Raw genomic sequence first — 18,019 nt, 5'->3', positions numbered from 1 at the left:
TTGATGACAGCTTTACACACTCTTGGCATTCTCTCAGCCAGCTTCACCTGGAATGCTTTTCCAACAGTCTTGAAGGAGTTCCCACATATGCTGAGCACTCGTTGGCTGCTTTTTCATCACTCGGTGGTCCAACCATCTCAATTGGTTTGAGGTCGGGTGATTGTGGAGTCCAGGTCCTCTGATGCAGCACTACTTCATTCTCCTTCTTGGTCAAATAGCCCTTACACAGCCTGGAGGTGTGTTGGGTCATTGTCCTACTGAAAAACAAATGATAGTCCCACTAAGAGCAAACCAGATGGGATGGCATATCGCTGCAGAATCCTGTGTTGGCCATGCTGATTAAGTGTGCCTTGAATTGTAAATATTTCACTGACAGTGTCACCAGCAACGCACCATCACACCTCCTCCTCCATGCTTCACGGTGGGAACCACACATGCGAAGATCATCCGTTCACCTACTCTGCGTCTTACACGGACACGGCTGTTGGAACCAAAAATCTCACATTTGGTCTCATCAGACCAAAGGACAGATTTCCACCGGTCTAATGTTCATTGCTTGTGTTTCTTGGCCCAAACAAGTCTCTTCTTCTTATTGGTGTCCTTTAGTAGTGGTTTCTTTGCAGCAATTCGACCATGAAGGCCTGATTCACGCAGTCTCCTCTGAACAGTTGATGTTGAGATGTGTCTGTTACTTGAACTCTGTGAAGCATTTATTTGGGCTGCAATCTGAGGTGCAGTTAACTCTAATGAATTTATCCTGTGCAGCAGAGGTAACTCTGGGTCTTCCATTCCTGTGGCGGTCCTCATGAGAGCCAGTTTCATTATAGCTCTTGATGGTTTTTGCAACTGAGCTTGAAGAAACTTCAGTGTTCTTGACATTTTCTGCATTGACTGACCTTCATGTCTTAAAGTAATGATGGACTGTCATTTCTCTTTGCTTATTTGAGCTGTCCTTACCATAGTATGGACTTGGTCTTTTACCAAATAGGGCTATCTTCTGTAATACCACCCCTACCATGTCATAACACAACTGTTTGGCTCAAACGCATTAAGAAGGAAAGAAATTCCACAAATTCGTTTTTAACAAGGTACACCTGTTAACTGAAATACATTCCAGGTGACTACTTCATGAAGCTGGTTGAGAGAATGCAAAGAGTGTGTAAAGCTGTCATCAAGGGTGGCTACTATGAAGAATCTCAAATATAAAATATTTGTTTGGTTACTACATGATTCCATATGTGTTATTTCATAGTTTTGATGTCTTCACTATTATTCTACAATGTAGAAAATAGTAAAAAGTAAAGAAAAAGCCTTGAATGAGTAGGTTTGTCCAAACCTTTGACTGGTACTGTGTGTTTTGTGTAGATCAATAATAATAATATTAGAAAAAACATGCTGTCTAAGTCACATCGCCTGTGTGCGTGTGCGTGTGCGTGTGCGTGTGCGTGTGCGTGTGCGTGCGCGTGCGCGTGCGCGTGCGCGTGTTTGAGTTATTAGTCAAAAGAAAGGATGAAGCAGAGACTTGGTGTATTATTCTCATTTATCAGTGGCTTCCCCTCGTTCACTGTTAATTCTCTCTTCTCCTCTCTCCTCTTCCTGCCAAGAGAGAGCACATGGTTTACTGTGTGTGTGTGTGTGTGTGTGTGTGTGTGTGTGTGTGTGTGTGTGTGTGTGTGTGTGTGTGTGTGTGTGTGTGTGTGTGTGTGTGTGTGTGTGTGTGTGTGTGTGTGAGAGAGAGCACATGGTTTACTGTGTCAGTCAGTAGTGTGTCTACAGATGTATTATCATGATTTGTTTACACAGAGAAATTTTCCTGCACAGCAGAAAATGCTAAATGTAATGTATGCAAGGTTTAAAAAGGCTTCTAAAGTTTGTAATTTAACTTTAAAATGTCAGACTTGATTTAAACAACACACACACACAATCCACATTATAATTCACATTTCCTGTTGCTGCAGGATTATTTTACTGCTGTGAGAATCTGGTCAATTTCAGATCCTACATCTGTAGAAATTTGCTATCTCCCTGTCTCTGTCTGTGATTTACTTCTAGCTTATCGTCACCCCGCCGTTGAGAGTGTGTGTGTGTGTGTGTGTGTGTGTGTGTGTGTGTGTGTGTGTGTGTGTGTGTGTGTGTGTGTGTGTGTGTGTGTGTGTGTGTGTGTGTGTGTGTGTGTGTGTGTGTGTGTGTGTGTGTGTGTGTGCGTGCGTGCGCGCGCGCGCGCGCGTGCGTGCGTGCGCGTGTGTGTGTGTGGGGTGTTCTGTGTAACCATAGTAACTGTACGGTGTTGTCTGGTTCCTGTTGCAGGTCTCTGAAGAGTAACAAGATAAAGAGCTTGTCTGACAACATCTTCTCCAAATACACACACCTGCAGAGACTGTGAGTACTGAAACTGGACTAGACTGGATTTGACTGGACATGACTGGACTGGACTGGATTTGACTGGACTGGACTGTATTTGACTGGACACGACTGGACTGGACTGGACATGACTGGACTGGATTTGACTGGACATGACTGGACTGGACTGGATTTGACTGGACATGACTGGACTGGACTGGATATGACTGGACTGGACTGGATTTGACTGGACATGACTGGACTGGACTGGATTTGACTGGACTGGACTGGATTTGACTGGACTGGACTGGACATGACTGGACTGGACTGGACTGGATTTGACTGGACATGACTGGACTGGACTGGATTTGACTGGACATGACTGGACTGGATTTGACTGGACATGACTGGACTGGACTAGATTTGACTGGACATGACTGGACTGGACTAGATTTGACTGGACATGACTAGACTGGATTTGACTGGACTGGACTGGATTTGACTGGACATGACTAGACTGGATTTGACTGGACTGGACTGGATTTGACTGGACATGACTAGACTGGATTTGACTGGACTGGACTGGATTTGACTGGACTGGACTGGATTTGACTGGACATGACTGGATTTGACTGGACATGACTGGATTTGACTGGACATGACTGGACTGGATTTATTGTCAAGTCAGTTATACTTTTGTTGTCCATTTGCGTGAAAATTATTGAGTCCATGTATCAAAGTTGACTAGTCATCCTGTTAGAAAGGCTATCATATCTAGTTAGAAACTTGTCTGGGTTTGAGACTGTTATCCTACTGAGATAAAGTCTAGTCCAGATATATCAGGGTAACCAGGCAGCCTTGGTCGGTATTGAATCCCGGCCTAGATTCTAGTTGTTGTACTAGTGATTCTTACGAAACATAGACAACACTAGAAAACGCTCTGGATACGTGGTCAAACATCTTGTTTTTATGGATTTCATCGACACAGCCCGAGGAGGACCATCACGTTCATCATTATTCTCATTCGATGTTCACAGGGGAAATAGCAGTGTAACCAGGCAACCCTGGTTCCTGGAGTGCCACAGGCCCTTCATGTCACGCCCTGACCGTAGAGAGCTTTTTATGTCTCTATTTTAGTTTGGTCAGGGTATGATTTGGGGTGGGCATTCTATGTTAATTTCTCTATGTTTTTGTATTTCTTTGTTTTGGCCGGGTATGGTTCTCAATCAGGGACAGCTGACTATCGTTGTCTCTGATTGGGAACCATACTTAGGTAGCATTTCCCCACCTGTGTTTTGGTGGGTAGTTATTTTCTGTTTAGTGTTTTCTGCACCTGACAGGACTGGGGTTTTGTTTCTCACTTTGTTATTTTGTTCTAGTGTTCAGTGTTTAATAAATATCATGAACACTTACCACGCTGCACTTTGGTCCGATCCTTCTTCGTGCAACGATGACCGTTACCCTTCATGTTCATGATTTAACTGATCTGGGAGACCAGGTAACCCTGGTTCCTGGAGTACCACAGGCCCATCCTGTTCATGATTTAACCGATCTGGGAGACCAGGTAACCCTGGTTCCTGGAGTACCACAGGCCCATCCTGTTCATGATTTAACCGATCTGGGAGACCAGGTAACCCTGGTTCCTGGAGTACCACAGGCCCATCCTGTTCATGATTTAACCGATCTGGAAGAACAGGTAACCCTGGTTCCTGGAGTACCACAGGCCCTTCCTGTTCATGATTTAACCGATCTGGAAGACCAGGTAACCCTGGTTCCTGGCGTACCACAGGCCCATCCTGTTCATGATTTAACCGATCTGGGAGACCAGGTAACCCTGGTTCCTGGAGTACCACAGGCCCATCCTGTTCATGATTTAACCGATCTGGGAGACCAGGTAACCCTGGTTCCTGGAGTACCACAGGCCCTTCATGTTCATGATTTAACCGATCTGGGAGACCAGGTAACCATGGTTCCTCGAGTACCACAGGCCCATCCTGTTCATGATTTAACCGATCTGGGAGAACAGGTAACCCTGGTTCCTAGAGTACCACAGGCCCATCCTGTTCATGATTTAACCGATCTGGGAGACCAGGTAACCCTGGTTCCTGGAGTACCACAGGCCCATCCTGTTCATGATTTAACCGATCTGGGAGACCAGGTAACCCTGGTTCCTGGAGTACCACAGGCCCATCCTGTTCATGATTTAACCGATCTGGGAGACCAGGTAACCCTGGTTCCTGGAGTACCACAGGCCCTTCCTGTTCATGATTTAACCGATCTGGGAGACCAGGTAACCCTGGTTCCTGGAGTACCACAGGCCCATCATGTTCATGATTTAACCGATCTGGGAGACCAGGTGTGTTGAATTAAGGCAATCACTGAACTGATCAATTAGATCTGTTGGTCAGGTGTTGTGCCTCGTTTGGACCAAAGAAAACGTGCAGTACTTCCAGGAATAAGGTTGCCTGGTCGTTAACCAGGTTTCCTAGGAATTAGCTAATACAAGTTAACACAGAGTTTTCCCAAACTCTGTCTTAGGGACCCCGTGGGGTGAAAGTTTGGGTTTTTGGCCCTAGAACTACACAGCTGATTCAACTAACCATCTCATCATCAAGCTTTAGATTATTTGAATCAGCTGTGTAGTGCTGGGGCAAAAAAAAAACGAAATGTGTACCCAGAGGGGGCCCCAGAACCGAGTTTGAGAAACACTGAGTTACAACCTGGACCTACCAGGACAGGTCTTCACGCAAGGTATAGTGCACCAGGTCATTTGGCAAAATGTACAATCTGATGTACAGCAACAACCTGGGGGAATAACGGTTGTGTATCAGAGGACTGATTGGTTGAGAGGACTGATTGGTTGAGAGGACTGATTGGTTGAGAGGACTGATTGGTTGAGAGGACTGATTGGTTGAGAGGACTGATTGCTTGAGAGGACTGATTGGTTGAGAGGACTGATTGGTTGAGAGGACTGAATGGTAGAGAGGACTGAATGGTAGAGAGGACTGATTTGTTGAGAGGACTGATTGGTTGAGAGGACTGAATGGTTGAGAGGACTGATTGGTTGAGAGGACTGATTGGTTGAGAGGACTGATTGGTTGAATGAATCAAAGTGTTTGGAGAAAGCATTCAAATTACAGGACTGTTTGCATAAAACACGAACGTGGAAGTGAATGTAAATATGCGACCGATACAATTTGGTTTTGAAAACAGTTCCACTACACAGCTAAACTCATACAATATTGTACAGCAAATGTGTAATTTGGGATATCTATCTCATAATATATTCAGGATTTTAGGGAACCTCCCCAATGGCAGGCTCTTCCCTATGTAGTGCACTACTTTTGACAAGAGCTCTATGGGTTCTGGTCTAAAGTAGTGCACTATAAATAAGGAATAGGGTGCCATAGGGCTCTGGTCTAAAGTAGTGCACTATAAATAGGGAATAGGGTGCCATAGGGCTCTGGTCTAAAGTAGTGCACTATATATAGGGAATAGAGTGCCATAGGGCTCTGGTCTAAAGTAGTGCACTATGTAGGGAACAGGGTGCCATAGGGCTCTGGTCTATAGTAGTGCACTACGTAGGGAATAGGGTGCCATAGGGCCCTGGTCTAAAGTAGTGCACTATATAGGGAATAGGGTGCCATAGGGCTCTGGTCTAAAGTAGTGCACTATATATAGGGAATAGAGTGCCATAGGGCTCTGGTCTAAAGTAGTGCACTATAAATAGGGAATAGGGTGCCATAGGGCTCTGGTCTAAAGTAGTGCACTATAATAGGGAATAGGGTGCCATAGGGCTCTGGTCTAAAGTAGTGCACTATAATAGGGAATAGGGTGCCATTTTGGACGCACCCTTAAACAGAGGTAGCTGTATTTCAGGACCATTTTGCGCCTTATCCAAGGAATCCTCCGATCCTCACATAAGCCGGTTTTAAGGCCAGTTAAATGTAGATTTCCTCCTAAGTAGACATACGCCAAAGTAATGATTTATCCTGAGAGGGGCCAAAAACAATACCCAGTAATGCTTATACTGCCAGAAAAGGTTAAAATATGACCTTTCTGGTAATAAAATGTGTTATAAATCGCTGAGTTGTAGTCACTTCAGAGAATACAAGCTCAAGAATATAGTACAAATATGAAAAATCATTTAAAAATTAATCCTATTCAACAAAAGTGGACGAATAGGGCTTGAAATGATCGAAGTGCCTTTTTAAATAAAGGTTAAATAAAAAAATGGTACCCTATTCCCTAATAGTACACTACTTTAGACCAGAGCCCTATGGCACCCTATTCCCTATTATAGTACACTACTTTAGATCAGAGCCCTATGGAACCCTATTCCCTATATAGTACACTACTTTAGATCAGAGCCCTATGGAACCCTATTCCCTATATAGTGCACTACTTTAGACCAGAGCCCTATGGAACCCTATTCCCTATATAGTGCACTACTTTAGACCAAAGCCCTATGGAACCCTATTCCCTATATAGTGCACTACTTTAGACCAAAGCCCTATGGAACCCTATTCCCTATTTATAGTGCACTACTTTAGACCAGAGCCCTATGGCACTCTATTCCCTATATATAGTGCACTACTTTAGACCAAAGCCCTATGGAACCCTATTCCCTATATAGTGCACTACTTTAGACCAAAGCCCTATGGAACCCTATTCCCTATTTATAGTGCACTACTTTAGACCAGAGCCCTATGGCACTCTATTCCCTATATATAGTGCACTACTTTAGACCAGAGCCCTATGGCACCCTATTCCCTATTTATAGTGCACTACTTTAGACCAGAGCCCTATGGAACCCTATTCCCTATATAGTGCACTACTTTAGACCAAAGCCCTATGGAACCCTATTCCCTATATAGTGCACTACTTTAGACCAAAGCCCTATTGAATCCCCGAGCTGACGGTAAAAAATCTGTCGTTCTGCCCCTGAACATGGCAGTTAATTAACCCACTGTTCCTAGACCGTCATTGTAAATTAGAATCTGTTCTTAACTGACTTGCCGAGTTAAATATAGCAACAACTTACACCTTTTTTTTTATAACTGTACAATAAATATTGTATAGTCAATTTAATTGGCACCTTTTTATTTAACTGACGACAGAGCTATTTTCTGCCCAGCGTTCCTCTGAGCGACGCAGAGTCACCAATCAAATGCCTGCTAGCTCGTAACAATTTCAGCTTTAAGCTAAACGTGACGTCGTCCCTCTTGTGACCAAGAGAAACTTGTTTCAAACTCTACAAATGATTTTTATGTTGAGAGCTCTGTAAATCCATCTGGGAACGTCACAGTGAGATGAGACTGTTTTTTTTTTAGCTGTAATCGCTAGACTCTCTCTCTCTCTTTCTCATATCCCGTATTGTCAGAGGAGCTACGAGGTTCACAGACACAGGAAATCAATCCTTGGTTTGGATAGGCCAGAAAATGTGATGTGTCACTCCCTATGCAGGTTTCACATACTGCATCTCAGCAGAGAGTTAACACCAGAGAGTTAACAGCAGAGAGTTAACAGCAGAGAGTTAACACCAGAGAGTTAACACCAGAGAGTTAACAGCAGAGAGTTAACACCCGAGAGTTAACAGCAGAGAGTTAACAGCAGAGAGTTAACACCAGAGAGTTAACACCAGAGAGTTAACACCAGAGAGTTAACACCAGAGAGTTAACAGCAGAGAGTTAACAGCAGAGAGTTAACAGCAGAGAGTTAACAGCAGAGAGTTAACACCAGAGAGTTAACAGCAGAGAGTTAACACCAGAGAGTTAACACCAGAGAGTTAACACCAGAGAGTTAACAGCAGAGAGTTAACAGGAGAGAGTTAACAGCAGAGAGTTAACAGCAGAGAGTTAACAGCAGAGAGTTAACAGCAGAGAGTTAACACCAGAGAGTTAACAGCAGAGAGTTAACAGCAGAGAGTTAACAGCAGAGAGTTAACAGCAGAGAGTTAACATCAGAGAGTTAACAGCAGAGAGTTAACACCAGAGAGTTATCAGCAGAGAGTTAACAGCAGAGAGTTAACAGCAGAGAGTTAACACCAGAGAGTTAACAGCAGAGAGTTAACAGCAGAGAGTTAACAGCAGAGAGTTAACAGCAGAGAGTTAACAGGAGAGAGTTAACACCAGAGAGTTAACACCAGAGAGTTAACACCAGAGAGTTAACACCAGAGAGTTAACACCAGAGAGTTAACAGGAGAGAGTTAACACCAGAGAGTTAACACCAGAGAGTTAACACCAGAGAGTTAACACCAGAGAGTTAACACCAGAGAGTTAACACCAGAGAGTTAACACCAGAGAGTTAACACCAGAGAGTTAACAGCAGAGAGTTAACAGCAGAGAGTTAACAGCAGAGAGTTGACACCAGAGAGTTAACAGCAGAGAGTTAACAGCAGAGAGTTAACAGCAGAGAGTTAACAGCAGAGAGTTAACAGCAGAGAGTTAACAGCAGAGAGGTAACAGGAGAGAGTTAACACCAGAGAGTTAACACCAGAGAGTTAACACCAGAGAGTTAACACCAGAGAGTTAACACTAGAGAGTTAACACTAGAGAGTGGCATGTGAAGCAGGACAACCAGAATGTTTACAGGTTCAAATTTCAGTCTGAACCGGGCCAGAAATAGTCAAAGTGCACTACTTTTGCCCAGGACCTACAGATTAAGAACAGCGCCGCTGGGGTGGGTGTGTCTGTCCTCAACTTGCAGCGGGGCAGCCAAGTTTCCTCTCATTCAGTCAGAATGCGCATCAACGTTTCATCGTTTTTCCCCTACCCTCTCAACCGCTTGTTAAATATTACGCACATTGATAGGTTGATTAATTAACTCCATGTTATTTATCACAGTAGCAAGAAGCAACAAACTAAATGATCAGATCCAAAACATTCAAGGAAGAATTATTGGGTGAAATTATGAAGCGAGTGGATGGAAAAATACAGCTTAACTCTATCCAATCCGAGCTGCAGGATCTAAGTTCTGCCCGCCCTTCTCGTTATAGACAGGCCAACCAGCCAGTCGAGTTATTTGAACCACGTAGGTCATGTTTCCTACTCATTCCGTCGAGGGCCGTGTGTCTGCGGGGTTTTCGCTCCTCCCTTGTACTTGATTGATTACGGTCAGTAATTAGTAAGGAACTCTCCTCACCTGGTTGTCTAGGTCTCAGTAAGGAACACCCCTCACCTGGTTGTCTAGGTCTCAGTAAAGAACTCCCCTCACCTGGCTGTCTAGGTCTCAGTAAGGAACACCCCTCACCTGGTTGTTTCAGTAAGGAACTCCCCTCACCTGGTTGTCTAGGTCTCAGTAAAGAACTCCCCTCACCTGGCTGTCTAGGTCTCAGTAAGGAACTCCCCTCACCTGGTTGTCTAGGTCTCAGTAAGGAACTCCCCTCACCTGGTTGTTTCAGTAAGGAACTCCCCTCACCTGGTTGTCTAGGTCTCAGTAAGGAACTCCCCTCACCTGGTTGTCTAGGTCTCAGTAAGGAACTCCCCTCACCTGGTTGTCTAGGTCTCAGTAAGGAACTCCCCTCACCTGGTTGTCTAGGTCTCAGTAAGGAACTCCCCTCACCTGGTTGTCTAGGTCTCAGTAAGGAACTCCCCTCACCTGGTTGTCTAGGTCTCAGTAAGGAACTCCTCTCACCTGGTTGTCTAGGTCTCAGTAAGGAACTCCCCTCACCTGGTTGTCTAGGTCTCAGTAAGGACCTCCTCTCACCTGGTTGTCTAGGTCTCAGTATGGAACTCCCCTCACCTGGTTGTCTAGGTCTCAGTAAGGAACTCCCTTCATCTGGTTGTCTAGGGCTCAGTAAGGAACTCACCTGGTTGTCTAGGGCTCAGTAAGGAACTCATCTGGTTGTCTAGGGCTCAGTAAGGAACTCACATGGTTGTCTAGGGCTCAGTAAGGAACTCACCTGGTTGTCTAGGGCTCAGTAAGGAGCTCACCTGGTTGTCTAGGTCTCAGTAAGGAACTCCCTTCACCCGGTTGTCTAGGTCTCAGTAAATAACTCCCCTCACCTGGTTGTCTAGGTCCCAGTAAGGAACTCCCCTCACCTGGTTGTCTAGGTCTCAGTAAGGAACTCCCCTCACCTGGTTGTCTAGGTCTCAGTAAGGAACTCCCCTCACCTGGTTGTCTAGGTCTCAGTAAGGAACTCCCTTCACCTGGTTGTCTGGGTCTCAGTAAGGAATTCTCCTCACCTGGTTGTCTAGGTCTCAGTAAGGAACTCCCCTCACCTGGTTGTCTAGGTCTCAGTAAGGAACTCACTTGGTTGTCTAGGGCTCAGTAAGGAACACACCTGGTTGTCTAGGGCTCAGTAAGGAACTCACCTGGTTGTCTAGGGCTCAGTAAGGACCTCACCTGGTTGTCTAGGGCTCAGTAAGGAACTCACATGGTTGTCTAGGGCTCAGTAAGGAACTCACCTGGTTGTCTAGGGCTCAGTAAGGAACTCACATGGTTGTCTAGGGCTCAGTAAGGAGCTCACCTGGTTGTCTAGGTCTCAGTAAGGAACTCCCTTCACCTGGTTGTCTGGGTCTCAGTAAGGAACGAATCTCACCTGGTTGTCAAGGTCTCAGTAAGGAACTCCCCTCACCTGGTTGTCTAGGACTCAGTAAGGAACTCCCTTCACCTGGTTGTCTAGGGCTCAGTAATGAACTCCCTTCACCTGGTTGTCTAGGGCTCAGTAAGGAACTCCCCTCACCTGGTTGTCTAGGTCTCAGTAAGGAACTCCCCTCACCTGGTTGTCTAGGTCTCAGTAAGGAACTCCCCTCACCTGGTTGTCTAGGTCTCAGTAAGGAACTCCCCTCACCTGGTTGTCTAGGTCTCAGTAAGGAACTCCCTTCACCTGGTTGTCTAGGTCTCAGTAAGGAACTCCCTTCACCTGGTTGTCTAGGTCTCAGTAAGGAACTCACCTGGTTGTCTAGGGCTCAGTAAGGAACACACCTGGTTGTCTAGTGCTCAGTAAGGAACTCACCTGGTTGTCTAGGGCTCAGTAAGGAACTCACCTGGTTGTCTAGGGCTCAGTAAGGAACTCACATGGTTGTCTAGGGCTCAGTAAGGAACTCACCTGGTTGTCTAGGGCTCAGTAAGGAGCTCACCTGGTTGTCTAGGTCTCAGTAAGGAACTCCCTTCACCCGGTTGTCTAGGTCTCAGTAAATAACTCCCCTCACCTGGTTGTCTAGGTCTCAGTAAGGAACTCCCTTCACCTGGTTGTCTGGGTCTCAGTAAGGAACTCTCCTCACCTGGTTGTCTAGGGCACAGTAAGGAACTCCCTTCACCTGGTTGTCTAGGTCTCAGTAAGGAACTCCCTTCACCTGGTTGTCTAGGGCTCAGTAAGGAACTCACCTGGTTGTCTAGGGCTCAGTAAGGAACACACCTGGTTGTCTAGGGCTCAGTAAGGAACTCACCTGGTTGTCTAGGGCTCAGTAAGGAACTCACCTGGTTGTCTAGGGCTCAGTAAGGAACTCACATGTTTGTCTTGGGCTCAGTAAGGAACTCACCTGGTTGTCTAGGGCTCAGTAAGGAACTCACATGGTTGTCTAGGGCTCAGTAAGGAACTCACCTGGTTGTCTAGGGCTCAGTAAGGAACTCACATTGTTGTCTAGGGCTCAGTAAGGAGCTCACCTGGTTGTCTAGGGCTCAGTAAGGAACTCCCTTCACCCGGTTGTCTAGGTCTCAGTAAATAACTCCCCTCACCTGGTTGTCTAGGTCTCAGTAAGGAACTCCCTTCACCTGGTTGTCTGGGTCTCAGTAAGGAACTCTCCTCACCTGGTTGTCTAGGTCTCAGTAAATAACTCCCCTCACCTGGTTGTCTAGGTCTCAGTAAGGAACTCCCTTCACCTGGTTGTCTGGGTCTCAGTAAGGAACTCTCCTCACCTGGTTGTCTAGGTCTCAGTAAGGAAATCCCTTCACCTGGTTGTCTAGGTCTCAGTAAGGAACTCCCCTCACCTGGTTGTCTAGGTCTCAGTAAGGAACTCCCCTCACCTGGTTGCCTAGGTCTCAGTAAGGAACTCTCCTCACCTGGTTGTCTAGGTCTCAGTAAGGAACTCCCCTCACCTGGCTGTCTAGGTCTCAGTAAGGAACTCCCTTCACCTGGTTGTCTAGGTCTCATTAGGGACTCCCCTCACCTGGTTGTCTAGGTCTCAGTAAGGAACTCCCCTCACCTGGTTGTCTAGGTCTCAGTAAGGAACTCCCCTCACCTGGTTGTCTAGGTCTCAGTAAGGAACTCCCCTCACCTGGTTGTCTAGGTCTCAGTAAGGAACTCCCCTCACCTGGTTGTCTAGGTCTCAGTAAGGAACTCCCCTCACCTGGTTGCCTAGGTCTCAGTAAGGAACTCCCCTCGCCTGGTTGTCTAGGTCTCAGTAAGGAACTCTCCTCACCTGGTTGTCTAGGTCTCAGTAAGGAACTCCCCTCACCTGGTTGTCTAGGTCTCAGTAAGGAACTCCCCTCACCTGGTTGTCTAGGTCTCAGTAAGGAACTCCCCTCCCCTGGCTGTCTAGGTCTCAGTAAGGAACTCCCCTCACCTGGTTGTCTAGGTCTCAGTAAGGACCTCCTCTCACCTGGTTGTCTAGGTCTCAGTAAGGAACTCCCCTCACCTGGTTGTCTAAGTCTCAGTAAGGACCTCCTCTCACCTGGTTGTCTAGGTCTCAGTAAGGAACTCTCCTCGCCTGGTTGTCTAGGTCTCAGTAAGGAACTCCCCTCCCCTGGCTGTCTAGGTCTCAGTAAGGACCTCCTCTCACCTGGTTGTCTAGGTCTCAGTAAGGAACTCACCTCCCCTGGTTGTCTAGGGCTCAGTAAGGAACTCACCTGGTTGTCTAGGGCTCAGTAAGGAACACACCTGGTTGTCTAGGGCTCAGTAAGGAACTCACCTGGTTGTCTAGGGCTCAGTAAGGAACTCACCTGGTTGTCTAGGGCTCAGTAAGGAACTCACATGGTTGTCTAGGGCTCAGTAAGGAGCTCACCTGGTTGTCTAGGTCTCAGTAAGGAACTCCCTTCACCTGGTTGTCTAGGGCTCAGTAAGGAACTCACCTGGTTGTCTTGGGCTCAGTAAGGAACTCACATGGTTGTCTAGGGCTCAGTAAGGAACTCACCTGGTTGTCTAGGTCTCAGTAAGGAACTCACCTGGTTGTCTAGGTCTCAGTAAGGAACTCACCTGGTTGTCTAGGTCTCAGTAAGGAACTCACCTGGTTGTCTAGGTCTCAGTAAGGAACTCACCTGGTTGTCTAGGTTTCAGTAAGGAACTCACCTGGTTGTCTAGGTCTCAGTAAGGAACTCACCTGGTTGTCTAGGTCTCAGTAAGGAACTCACCTGGTTGTCTAGGTCTCAGTAAGGAACTCACCTGGTTGTCTAGGTCTCAGTAAGGAACTCACCTGGTTGTCTAGGTCTCAGTAAGGAACTCCCTTCACCTGGTTGTCTAGGTCTCAGTAAGGAACTCACCTGGTTGTCTAGGTCTCAGTAAGGAACTCACCTGGTTGTCTAGGGCTCAGTAAGGAACTCACCTGGTTGTCTAGGTCTCAGTAAGGAACTCACCTGGTTGTCTTGGGCTTGATGGAAAGGAAAAAACTCAAACCCAGCAGACACTAGGCCCTCTATAGAATGAGTTCGACAACCCTGACATAGAACCTCACACGTGAACTGACTGACATAAAATGCGTACGTATGAAAATGATGAATAATTTACCCAAAATACTCTGATCATAATCGTATCCCAAAAATTGCACATATCTGTTATGATACTCGGTACACCCCTAGTTTTAAGTCTTATTTGCATATTTCCCAGGATGCCTTTCGAGTGAATTGTAGAGTTACCAGTACCACTCATGACTATGTAAGTTAGTGACATTTGCTTATTTTTCCCCTGAAGGTCTGATGTGGCCAATAGTTAAGGCTTTCGGATATACACTGAGTATACTAAATATTAGGAACACGTAAGGAACCCCCCCCCCCCTCACTTTTGCCTTCAGAACAGACTCAATTCGTCGGGAGATGGATTCCACAAGGTGTCAAATATGTTCCATAGGGATTCTGGGTCCATGTTGTCTCCAATGCTTCCCACAGCTGTGTCAAATTGGCTGGATATTCTTTGAGTGATGGACCATTCTTGATACAAACAGGAAACTGTTGACCATAAAAAACCCAGCAGCATTGCAGTTCTTGACACAAACCGGTGCGCCTGGCACCTACTACCACACCCTGTTCAAAGACACACAAATATTTTGTTTTGTCCATTCACTCTCTGAATGGTACACATACTCAATCCATATTTCTAGTCTTAGAAATCCTTCTTTAAAACCTTTTTTCCCAAATTTCACCTAAAATGACATCTAACATCTGACTGTCACGTTCCTGACCTTATTTCCTTTGTTTAGTCTTGTTTAGTTGGTCAGGACGTGAGCTGGGTGGGCATTCTATGTTATGTGTTTCTATGTTGGGTTGTCAACTAGCCTGATATGGTTCTCAATCAGGGGCAGGTGTTTTACGTTTCCTCTGATTGAGAACCATATTAAGGTAGGCTGTTCTCACTGTTTGTTTGTGGGTGATTGTTGCTGTGTCTGTGCTTGTTCGCCACACGGTACTGTTTCGTTCGTTCGTTTGTTCCTGTTCATGCTTTATGTTCTCAAGTTCAGGTCTGTTCAAGTCGTTTATTATTTTGTAGTTTGTTCAAGTGTTTTTTCGTCTTCGTTATTGCTATAATAAATAAGTATGTATTCAACCCACGCTGCGTTTTGGTCCGATCCTTGCTCCTCTTCAGACGAGGAGGAAGACGAGCGTTACACTGACAATCTAACTGCCTGTATCTCAGGCCCTGAAGCAAGGATATGCATATTCTTGGTACCAATTGAAAGGAAACACTTTGAAGTTTATGGAAATGTGAAAGGAATGTAGTAGAATATGACACAATAGATCTGGCAAAAGATAATACAAAGAAGAAGAAAAAAACGTTATTTTGTATTTTTTTTGTACCATCATCTTTGAAATGCAAGAGAAAGGCAATCATGTATTATTCCAGCCCAAGTGCAATTTAGATTGTGGCCACTAGATGGCAGCAGTGTATGTGCAACGTTTTGGACTGATCCAATGAACCATTGCATTTATGTTCAACATTTTGTATCAAGACTGCCCAAATGTGCCTATTTGGTTTATTAATAACTTTTCATGTTCAAAACTGTACACTCTCCTCAAACAATAGCATGGTATTATTTCACTGTAATAGCTTCTGTAAATTGGACAGTGCAGTTAGATTAACATGAATGTAATCTTTCTGCCCATATCAGATATGTCTATGTCCTGGGAAATACTCTTGTTACTTACAACCTCATGCTAATCGCCTTATCCTACGTTAGCTCAACCGTCGCGTTGAAAGGACACCGATCCCGAAGAAGTTATTAATAAACCCATCTCCTCCCCTTCATTGAAGCTGATTTAACAAGTGACATCAATAAGGGATCATAGCTTTCACCTGGATTCACCTGGATTCACCTGGAATCACCTGGTCAGTCTGTCATGGAAAGAGCAGGAGTTATTACTTCGTACATTCAGGTAATGGAGTTTAACTTAAATGATAACATTCTCCTAGGAACTCATTTGGTGAAAGCCACAGGCCTCTTAAAGGAAATAATTCAACAACCATGTCTCTCGCTGTCAATGACAAATACAGTCATGGGTGTTAATGCAAAACAATTTACCCCAAAACAAAAAAGAAGGCATGCTGGAAAAATATGAGCGGTTAAGAGGTTGGGACATTAATTGAAGGTTGGTAGAGGGGAGCGGGTTAAGAGGTTGGGACATTAATTGAAGGTTGGTAGGCGAGCGGTTAAGAGGTTGGTACAGTAATTGAAGGTTGGTAGAGGGGAGCGGGTTAAGAGGTTGGGACAGTAATTGAAGGTTGGTAGAGGGGAGCGGTTAAGAGGTTGGAACAGTAATTGAAGGTTGGTAGAGGGGAGCGGGTTAAGAGGTTGGAACAGTAATTGAAAGGTTGGTAGAGGGGAGCGGGTTAAGAGGTTGGAACAGTAATTGAAGGTTGGTAGAGGGGAGCGGGTTAAGAGGTTGGAACAGTAATTGAAGGTTGGTAGAGGGGAGCGGGTTAAGAGTTTGGGACAGTAATTGAAGGTTGGTAGGTGATCGGGCGAGCGGGTTAAGAGGTTGGGACATTAATTGAAAGGTTGGTAGAGGGGAGCGGTTAAGAGGTTGGAACAGTAATTGAAGGTTGGTAGAGGGGAGCGGGTTAAGAGGTTGGAACAGTAATTTAATGGTTGGTAGGCGAGCGGGTTAAGAGGTTGGGACATTAATTGAAAGGTTGGTAGAGGGGAGCGGGTTAAGAGGTTGGGACAGTAATTGAAGGTTGGTAGAGGGGAGCGGTTAAGAGGTTGGGACATTAATTGAAGGTTGGTAGAGGGGAGCGGGTTAAGAGTTTGGGACAGTAATTGAAGGTTGGTAGAGGGGAGCGGGTTAAGAGGTTGGGACATTAATTGAAAGGTTGGTAGAGGGGAGCGGGTTAAGAGGTTGGGACATTAATTGAAAGGTTGGTAGAGGCGAGCGGGTTAAGAGGTTGGGACAGTAATTGAAGGTTGGTAGAGGGGAGCGGTTAAGAGGTTGGAACAGTAATTGAAGGTTGGTAGAGGGGAGCGGGTTAAGAGGTTGGAACAGTAATTGAAAGGTTGGTAGAGGGGAGCGGGTTAAGAGGTTGGGACATTAATTGAAGGTTGGTAGAGGGGAGCGGGTTAAGAGGTTGGGACATTAATTGAAGGTTGGTAGAGGGGAGCGGGTTAAGAGGTTGGAACAGTAATTTAAGGTTGGTAGGGGGGAGCAGTTAAGAGGTTGGGACATTAATTGAAGGTTGGTAGAGGGGAGCGGGTTAAGAGGTTGGGACAGTAATTGAAGGTTGGTAGAGGGGAGCGGGTTAAGAGGTTGGAACAGTAATTAAAGGTTGGTAGGGGGGAGCAGTTAAGAGGTTGGGACATTAATTGAAGGTTGGTAGAGGGGAGCGGGTTAAGAGGTTGGGACATTAATTGAAAGGTTGGTAGAGGGGAGCGGGTTAAGAGGTTGGGACATTAATTGAAAGGTTGGTAGAGAGGAGCGGTTAAGAGGTTGGAACAGTAATTGAAAGGTTGGTAGAGGGGAGCGGGTTAAGAGGTTGGAACAGTAATTGAAGGTTGGTAGAGGGGAGCGGGTTAAGAGGTTGGGAGAGTAATTGAAGGTTGGTAGAGGGGAGCGGGTTAAGAGGTTGGGACATTAATTGAAGGTTGGTAGAGGGGAGCGGGTTAAGATGTTGGGAGAGTAATTGAAGGTTGGTAGAGGGGTGCGAGGTCCCATACGTTATTATTTTAAACATTATTATTTAATTTAAATTTTATAGGAACTCAACCCAGATTTAAACTTACTCTTGAACGTATTTTGAGTGTGTTTTTCAAATATTAGGTTATGTATCATCAGTTTTCCTCTTGTTAATCGTTGTATAACTCTTTATAACTTGTTAGAAATGTCCTGATCAACAGGTCCATGTCAGCTAATGTTTATTGTAGTTGTTTTTAGCCCATAGATACTGTTGTATTTTTGGGGGGGAATCACTCAAATATCATATGAATATCCGTTAGACATGGCAATATGTTTTGGAAAGTTTGCTGCTTTCAAAGTGTATTGAAAAGTTCGTTGCCTGAAAGTGTATTGAAACGTTTCTTAGTTAGCGAGCTACTTT

At 45.4% G+C, this 18,019-nt stretch overlaps 1 protein-coding gene across 1 annotated transcript in view; it reads left to right on the top strand.

The window, feature by feature from the left end:
* Window positions 1-18,019, top strand: part of LOC129823233 (relaxin receptor 2-like) — a 133,196-nt gene that overhangs the window by 12,017 nt on the left and 103,160 nt on the right. Inside the window, exon 4 of the mRNA XM_055882116.1 lies at window positions 2,308-2,379. Coding sequence (XP_055738091.1) covers window positions 2,308-2,379 — 72 coding nt within the window. The remainder of the gene's footprint in view (window positions 1-2,307; window positions 2,380-18,019) is intronic.

This window comes from Salvelinus fontinalis, chromosome 25 (assembly GCF_029448725.1).
Source record: "Salvelinus fontinalis isolate EN_2023a chromosome 25, ASM2944872v1, whole genome shotgun sequence".
NCBI classification, from domain to species: domain Eukaryota; kingdom Metazoa; phylum Chordata; class Actinopteri; order Salmoniformes; family Salmonidae; genus Salvelinus; species Salvelinus fontinalis.
This window is presented reverse-complemented; position numbering and strand designations above follow the sequence as displayed.